Consider the following 9033-nt stretch of genomic DNA (forward strand, 5'->3'; position numbering starts at 1 on the left):
TTCGCAGGTTCAGCATTAAGCCAAGTGCTGCTGTTACAACTTACTGTTAGAGTTAATGACCTCTAAACCACATCAGGAAAAACTAATGTATGTATTTAGTCTATTTAGTGTTTATTAATGCTCAGTTGTTTCTCTGTAAATGACAAGCTAGTTAATTATTGTCATATAGTTGCGTTATTTTATGGCTTTTATAAATGATGTTTTTCATCAGGTGCTGTGCTTAAAAACCTGTCTGTGTCTCCTCATGAAGATGCCACAGCCTCCACAGATGAAGGTATGTGCATTATGAATAATCTGGATTATTTACAGTGTTAATTATCAGGCTGATCATTATGGTTTTATACCACACAGGCCATGTGGAGCCCTGTGAGGAAACTCCAGAGGACGTCCCGGCCAGCAGTCAAACACCTGAGAGCCTCCACTCCTTCCTCTGCTCCTCCAGCACCTGACCTGGTAACAAAGGAAGGTTCTGAGGTGTCCAGGTCTCACTGATGATCCTGCACTGTGGACAAACTTAATAATAACAATACTAGTCATCATATCTTGTGTTGTCAGTGGTGGAGGAAGTACTGATGTTTAGTACTTAAGTAAGTGCTACATCAATGATCCTACTTAACCAGAGTCTTAAGTACTTACTTTTAATTTCCAAGAGTTTAGATTGAGGCAACTGAACTCAAGGATTGTTTTTTTTAACTTAATTTTTCATAAAAAATACATGAAAAATTACTTAAGTACAGCAACAAAGTACAAATACTTAGTTACTTACCACCACTGTGGACAGCCTTCAGAGAGTACATATTTCTATGATATATTTTGATTGTGTTGTACAGGTTTTTTATGTGTACTTAAGATAATATTTTCATATGTGTGTTCCACATTATTTAAATAAAAAGGTTGCTTATATAATCATCACTGTACATGTCTTTGTGATTGGGGCGGCATTTCTATAGAATCTTGTAGCCCGTAGGGCCCCAGTGTTACCTTCTCGCCTAGGGCCCCTATAGTGTCAAGCAACGGCTCTGGGTGCAGCTGCCATGTGGCCCTGGGCCTTTGTTATAGTGTGAACACACCTGAGTATGCACAGAAACACAACATTTACAGCAGCAAAGGAAGAGACACGAACATGACACACTCCACATCATCACTAAAACAAAAAGGACTTTGTTCCTGTCAGAAAAGCAAAGCAGTGAAACAGCTTGTGAGAAATAAAATGAACTCATGTCGCTTTTGTTTGTTTTTATTTTTACTTGTTTAAAGATCTTCAAAGCTTCTTCCTCTCTTTCTTTAACTTCCGGAGTGGATGTCGTCCAGCATCCAGCTGTAGTCCAACTTCACGCGGCTCCTGAGGGAACATCAGGTGAGTCAGGTGGGGTCGTTACCTTGGGCAGAAGCGGGGTCGCTGTGCAGCAGCAACAGGAAGAGGTCGTCCTCTGTCAGCTCAGTTTGAATGTGAAGCGTTTGTTCTGTCAAACAGAGATCACCGTCACATGGTGGAGTCATCCAACCAAAACTCTGATCAGATTGATCAGAACCGATCGACACGCCGTTCCTCAGCATAAACATCTTTGTAACGTTTTATTTCTAATGAAATGGGGGGGGGGGGGGCGATAGACAATCAGAAAACAAAAAAAGACGATAACGATAATAATAAACCGACGTATCGACGTATTGGCTACTATGGCAAGCCGTCCGCCGGTGTGTCGGATTAACTGGTGACCGAGTTGGTGCGATACAGATGTAACGTGGGCGTGTCTCTGTAGGACCCGTTTCTGTTCAAACCAGGAAGTAAACATCGGGAGTTCTTCTTCCATAAAATTCTATTTTTACTCGTTTTAGGAGTAACAATGAACGTGACGATGTCGGCCAGCATGTAACAGCATGTTCAACGTCCTCAGCTGTGTGGAAAATAAATATATTATGAAGCCAAATTTAAAAAAGAAAACGCGGTCACATCTTGAAGTAGCTCAAAGCGGCAGATAACTCTTAACTCCTCCTTATTAACTTGTGTATATGACCAATGACGACGTTTGAATCCTGCAGAAGAAAGTTGCCACCCTGTAACACACACACACAGGACTATTATTCAAGTATATTGCAAGATTATTTTCCTGGGGGTCAGGAATCAACAATCACGGCCATAGAAAATCTACCCGACCATAACTAGTTCTATGTATGGTCTCTACTGAGAGACCATACATAGAACCTGCTAGTTAACCTGCTACCCTGTTAACAAACCTCCATCGGTTCAAGATGTGACCGCGTTTTCTTTTTTAAATTTGGCTTCATAATATATTTATTTTCCACACAGCTGAGGACGTTGAACATGCTGTTACATGCTGGCCGACATCGTCACGTTCATTGTTACTCCTAAAACGAGTAAAAATAGAATTTTATGGAAGAAGAACTCCCGATGTTTACTTCCTGGTTTGAACAGAAACGGGTCCTACAGAGACACGCCCACGTTACATCTGTATCGCACCAACTCGGTCACCAGTTAATTCGGGCACCAGTTAATCCGACACACCGGCGGGCCGGGGACCAGCAGGAAGCGGGGACATAGCAGGATGAGGCCGCAGAAGTCTTCTTCGGTGACGTCGTCGCGGAGCTGTAGCAGCTGGGACATTCTACCGAATGGGTGCCATTTGCATGTGATAATTCTTCCAAAATAAATATTTTTTTTAATCTTTTTTCAAGACGCAGTCTAATAATAAACATGCTTAACTATTCAAAATAAATAATGGTCCATCTCAGGGACATTTATTTATTTTTTTACAAGGTATCTAAGCAGACAATGGACGCATTTTCCTCAGTCCTGTTACGGAAACTCTAGTGTCTTTTAAAAAGCTGTTTTTAAATCATATTCAAATATCTCTTTTGTTTTGCCCTCATATAATCAATCAGTTTTAGGAAATGAATGGCCATATGTTAAATTATTTATATTTTTGCCAAAAAATAACTTTGTATGGACCCAAGTTGTACTTGTTTACAAAACACAACGTAATTTTTAATATAAAAAAAAATCCCCAAACACAACTTTGCTGATTTTTTAAAAATTGTGCCATTTATTAAACTGTTTTAAAAACACTGTATTCATTTAATTTAAAAAGAACTGGTTATACAGATTTTTTAGAAAAAAACTATCTGGTAACAGGAAAAAACATGTGTAACAGGAATGAAGTCAGGTAACAGGAATTAAAGAAAGATAGAGTAAAAAGTGTGATCATAAGATGGTGGGATGGTGGGACAGATAGTGTGTTGCTCCTTTCTGCAGAAAGCTGTTGGTAGATGTTCTACTATTGTTCTCTTCTGCAAAAGAAGAAGAAGTCTTAAGATCCTTCCATTGCCTACAAGTTAAAAACATTTTTGGTCAGGATGCAGCAACTATCAAATAGTGGTCCAGGTAAAAGTCATGACAACAAACTTCTTAGTCTAACCTTTTTTTAAGAAAACTTCTGTAGTTTTGCCCACACTTCTTTTTCAATTTCCATGTGTCGACCAGTGACTGGTTTTGTGGGAGGGATGAGAGATACAATGTCCTCAAAGAGGTACCACATAATGTCTTCCCGCGCTGGCCAGAAAAATCTGTTCACTCCAATTTTCTGCATGCAACGCACTTGTATGTGTGTTTCACTTGTGTCCATGATGATCCCAGGGTAAAGGTCACCTTCATATTTCAGGACACACCATTTTCCTACAACATCAGGGTTTTGCCATAGGACTTCTGTGTCTGTGAGAGTTCCAGGAGCTGCCTGCTGATTGAACACGAAATGCTTTGTGTTGAAACATTCACACTTAAGATTTTGTGTTTCTGAGCACAAACAGCTGACATCCCTGTACATTAGTTTGCCATGAGTTAGGGTTACTGCCTGATGCATTCTCATGGTTGATGGAATTGGTGGCACGTTGTTGGGCATCATTGAAACTGCTTTTTCAACAGCTTCCTCTTTGACAAAAAACAACTTTATTGTTGTGTCTGTCTTTTGCAACGCAGAAAACAGCTCTGCAGCATCAGGAATATCTGTCCCTTTGCTGACCAGACTGTCAGCCCTTCTCTTCAGTGCCCCTCCCACACCATCTGGGGCACCCTTCCCATGGCTTGCTTCAAAGAAGTTCCATGTGCCAGCAGCGAATCCTCTTCTGAACAGCTCAGTGCAAAACAGGAAAAAATTTCCACGCTGTTTGTACTGAGTACAAGGGCCATCACTGTAAAAGTGGATAGTATGTGTGCACTTTGTAGGTAATCAAGCACTGGTGACAAATACTGCCAGATAGCTGGTGGGCCTTTTTGTCTTGAAGGTGACACTGTACAGAAGGACATTGGCTGAGGCATTGCATGCATATAAAGCACACCTGTGTGCAGTGTTGCCTGCTGGTGGGATGCTCCAAAGTGCACTGCTTGAATTTCTGTGCTGTACTTGCTTACGTAGCTGCACCAGTAGCTCTACTGGTGCAGCTACGGCATCTTCATGGAGCCTCCCCCGCCGCACAGGATCCCGGTGACCAGGAGGACCTCTCTGCTGCCCCAGGACATGTTCCGTACTCCGCCGCTCGAGAGGCACTCGGGCGGAAGGATCGGGGGACGGACATGGTTGGCTCCAGACAACCACACCTCCGCTCTGCTGCGCAACATCTCCGGAGAGACGAGTCACATCCTAAAGCTGGATCCATACTCCGCGAGACAAAGACATTTTTCCCCCCTGCAGACGTTACGCCCACAAAATGACGTCATTTTTTGTCTCTGACCGCCCGCTGATCCGCACTCCTGTGCACAGGGTCCGGGCCGAACTTTGTCTTTCAAGGCTGTGCGGCAACCATGCTGTGATTGGTCGGAATTTATTGTGGGCGTGATGAAAGTGGAGAAGTGCAAGAGCCTCTCCAGGTATATAGGTAGGTGTATAAACAGCGCTGATTCAACAGATTTAGATAAGACCATACTGGTTTGCATGATGAGCAATAAAAGAAAGAAAGAAAGGCAAGTCAGGGTGATGTGTCACCAATAACTCCAGACAGCCATTCACACATACCAGATGGTGACTGTTATTACCATTCTATATACTCCTACATACCCGGGCATAATAGGCTCGTTAACAATGTCTGTATATCTTTGCTATTGTTACTTTTAATGTCGCATCTTCACAGCTCATCACCGGACAGTTTGAAGTATCGCAGGCACATTGGAACACAGTAGATGTGCAAATGTGGTCATAAAGGCACAAACACTGAATCTTTGCTATTGTTACTTTTAATGTCGCATTTTCACAACTCATCGCCGGACATCTCACGCTGTTGCAGGCCCCCTCTCTGTATAATGCCCTCTTGCCATGGCACACGTCCTTGTGGTGTGTTAAAAAACTCAGTAAAGTCTTTCCTTATAGTTTAGTGGGCGGGCCGTATGAGGAGTTCTGCACACACGTGTCTCGCGGAGTATGGTACCTCAGTGCGGAAAAGACCTTTTTTTTGTATCTCTTACCACCCGTGGAGCGCGTTCTCCGCTCTTTGTCTCGCGGAGTATGGATCCAGCTTGAGACTGAGACTGAACTGGGACTAGACTGGACTGAACTGGACTGGACTAAGCTGAGACTGAACTGCAAGCTATATCACGTGTGTGTGTGTGTGTGCCTGCAGGTGTTTCCAATCAGTCAGGTGTTATTGATGAATGTGGCTCTTAGCAGATCACAGTGCACTGGCGCTCTGTGTGTGTGTGTGAGAGTCATGCTGCTGTGTGTTCTGACGGTGTGTCTGCTCAGCACGGAGGCAGGTGAGCATACACTCTGAACACACACTCTGTTCTGCTGCTGCCTTGCGTAGCTGAACCCGGGCAGACTCCATCAAACACAATCGACCACAACAACAGCAGCGCTGCTGGACCCGGTACGACCTGCCAGTTTTTACTTCAGTTTGTCTGGAATCAGAACCACCATGAGTCAGAGCCCGGACGTGCTGGACTTCAGAAGTGTATCCTGTAAAATGATGTTCAGAATAATCAGTCAGCTCTGTTTTCTCATCTTGCTTCAGATGGAAAGCTGGCTCAGCTGAATGAAACTCTGCAGGACCGTCTGACTTTCTCTGGACACCTCGGCTTCAGCAGTAAGTTTTAATCTGTCCTCAGAAACCAGTCATGTTTTTATTCTAAAACTTTGTGTCAGAACTGCTGCTGGTGGTATAGCTTAATGTTTAAGTGTAGATTCTATGTGACTTTATTTATTTATTTATTTATTTATTTTAAACGTGTCCGAGCTGGCCGGCATGCGCTCCTTTGTGCCAGATCAGGAGATGGAGACCCGGATCGTCGGTGGTCAGGAGGCCTGGGCCCACTCGTGGCCGTGGCAGGTTTCTCTGCAGTTTGCCTCCACGTCGGCCTGTGGTGGAGCCATCATCAGCTCACTGTGGGTCATCTCTGCCGCCCACTGCTTCAAGAGGTCAGTGGTCCCCCAGGAATTGGATCTGCTCTTAAGCCAAGATTAAACATTCAGGACTGTAGTGCACCCCCCTCCTCATGTACTGGTGGATGTTTTCAGATATAACCAAGCTTCTTACTGGACAGTTCTGGCTGGAAAACATGACCTGGAAAATCCACAAGAAAAGGAACAACAGGTAAGACGTACAAATCCTGAACACAGTCTTTGACTTTAATTTTAAGTAGTAATTTTAAGTATTTATTATCTTACCATCACGTTAAAGTCACACAAAGCTAAAGAGAAACCTGCAGCTCTGTCCTAATGTGTTTGTCTCAACGTTTAGCTGGTTGGAGTCTCTACTATCGTCAGCCATCCCAGCTACAACAGTCAGACTAAAGACAATGACGTGGCTCTGCTGAGGCTGCAGCAGCCACTGATCTTCAACCAGTTTGTCAGACCCATCGACATCTGCACGACACCTTTGCCTCAGTTCACAGAGTGCACCGTCACTGGCTGGGGCTCCACCCGCGAAAGTAAGATGTGTAGATTAGTTTGGCTTAGACTGAAGCTGATTTTTATGTTTGTGTATTCATCACCAGATGGTCCTGGAGCCAACAGACTGCAAGAGGTGAACGTCACAATCCTGCCCTTTGACGTCTGTAACCAGTACTACCGTGGGAGGGTCACGCCCTCCATGTTCTGTGCCGGGAAGGATCAAGGAGGAGTTGATGCCTGCCAGGTATGAGCCAAGAACCTGAATAGTCTGTTTTGTTTTCATTGTGTTATCGTCACTGTGAAGCCGCTGCATCTTTTGTTGCCCTGTGGGTCTCTCAGGGGGATTCTGGAGGTCCTCTGTCCTGCTTCACTGGTACCAGATATGAGTTGGCGGGATTGGTGAGTTGGGGGGTTGGTTGTGCTCGAGCAAGAAGACCAGGAGTGTACAGCAAAGTGCAACCACACGCTCAGTGGATCTCTGACACCATGAGTAAGTCTCACAGATTATCTGACTGCTTAGATCTTTACCTTGAAAAGGATTAGAGACCTCTTTCGTTCACAGATAATCAAGACATGCCGACCATAGATGACCGCACAACTGGCGGTAGGTGTTATTACAGCTACGTCTGTTCAGACACAGTGCCGAGGTGTTTCTGTGAGTTGTCCATCTCTGCATGACAGTGTGTGGAAAGAAGCAGAGCTCCAGCTGTGACAGGGCTCCAGGCCTGGCAGAGCTCTCGGTGTCCCAGGACAATGTGGTGTCTGTGGAGAATGTGGTGGAGTCCTGCCCCTTCTTCTGGCCCTGGCAGGTCAGCCTGCAGTCCAACGGGCGCCACTACTGCAGCGGAGTGCTGATCCACCGATGGTGGGTCCTCACTGCCAAACACTGCAGCGTCAGGTAACACTGCCGGGTGGTGTGGGCACCAGGTCCCGGTTCAAATGGTACCAGTCAGTCCGTCATGACAGAAAGCTGCAGCCACACCTTCATGTCAGTGCTGTGACTTTTTCTTGTTGACTTCTCCCACAGAGCTGAACAAGATGTGGTTGTTCTAGGAGTTCATGACCTTCAGCTGTTGTCAGCTCAAACTATCTTGGTGGAGGAGGTCTTTAACCCAATGCAGGATGCCAGCTTTCCCCCAAAATCGGACCTGTCGCTGCTTCGTCTCAGTGTGGCTGCCCACTTTGGTAAAAACCTCCAGAAGAGAGCCACACACGTCACTCCTCTTTAATGAAGCTCTGTGATTGGCCAAACATGGAGACTGTCCACTTCCAAGAGTTTAAATTAAGGTGACAGGGACTCAGATTGTTTTTTTTTAAAGACATTTAGCCACTCGAGGGAGTGAAGAAGCGTCTACAAAAGAAAAATCCTTAAGTCCCTGTTGCCTCGATTTAAACTCTTAGAAATGATGATGGTAATGAATGAGAGCATCTACAGACACGAGACTGTCTACTGTTTCCGTCTACAGGCTCTAAAGTGTCTCCAGTCTGTGTCCCTCAGGAAGATGAGGACCTCAATGACAGTTGGTCTTGTGTCACAGCTGGCTGGGGAGCGACTAAAGCAACAGGTGACCTCTGTAATTCAGGAGACTGCACAGAGAACCACGAGCCTGAGCTGCCATTAGACTCAGTGCTGCATCACAAATGTCATTTTCTGTGCAGTGCGTCTAAATCCGGACCGACTGCACCATGCTGGACTGACTTTGGTCAATCGATCAGCCTGCAGGCAGAAGTGGGGGGGCTTCATCAGTGATGCTCACATCTGCTCTCATCCCTCAGGCTCCACATCCTGCATGGTAACTGCAGTGTCTCAGACTCACATTTCTGACTCTAAACAAGGTAAAGTTGTAACCATTTCTCTGCAGGGTGACTCTGGAGCTCCTCTCTTCTGTCAGAAACAGGGCACCTACTTCCTGTTTGGTATGGTCACATGGGGCAGCTGGCGCTGTGATGCAGAGAAACCAGCCATCTTTACCCGAATATCAGATTATCTTTTATGGATCAGGGAGGTGACCGAGGATATCTGACTGAAAATAAAGTTGCTCTGCTTTTCTCAGAAGCTGTTGTACGACCCAGTTTGTTCTGTGCTGATGGATGATATTTGGATTGTTGGTGTGAAATTCAGTGAGAAACTTTTCTATTA

At 45.0% G+C, this 9033-nt stretch overlaps 1 protein-coding gene across 1 annotated transcript; it reads left to right on the plus strand.

The window, feature by feature from the left end:
- The first annotated feature begins 2123 nt into the window (after positions 1-2123).
- ovch1 (ovochymase 1) lies at positions 2124-8917 on the plus strand. Its single transcript, XM_028398326.1, has 15 exons — positions 2124-2614; positions 4442-4682; positions 5527-5758; positions 6016-6087; positions 6230-6419; positions 6519-6594; positions 6742-6931; positions 6998-7137; positions 7233-7383; positions 7456-7497; positions 7575-7791; positions 7921-8078; positions 8360-8458; positions 8553-8686; positions 8756-8917. Exons 1-15 carry the CDS (start codon positions 2565-2567, stop codon positions 8915-8917), a joined length of 2154 nt encoding a protein of 717 aa, XP_028254127.1. The 5' UTR covers positions 2124-2564.
- The last annotated feature ends 116 nt before the right edge of the window (positions 8918-9033 follow it).

Source organism: Parambassis ranga, unplaced genomic scaffold, assembly GCF_900634625.1.
Source record: "Parambassis ranga unplaced genomic scaffold, fParRan2.1 scaffold_167_arrow_ctg1, whole genome shotgun sequence".
Lineage (NCBI taxonomy): Eukaryota > Metazoa > Chordata > Actinopteri > Ambassidae > Parambassis > Parambassis ranga.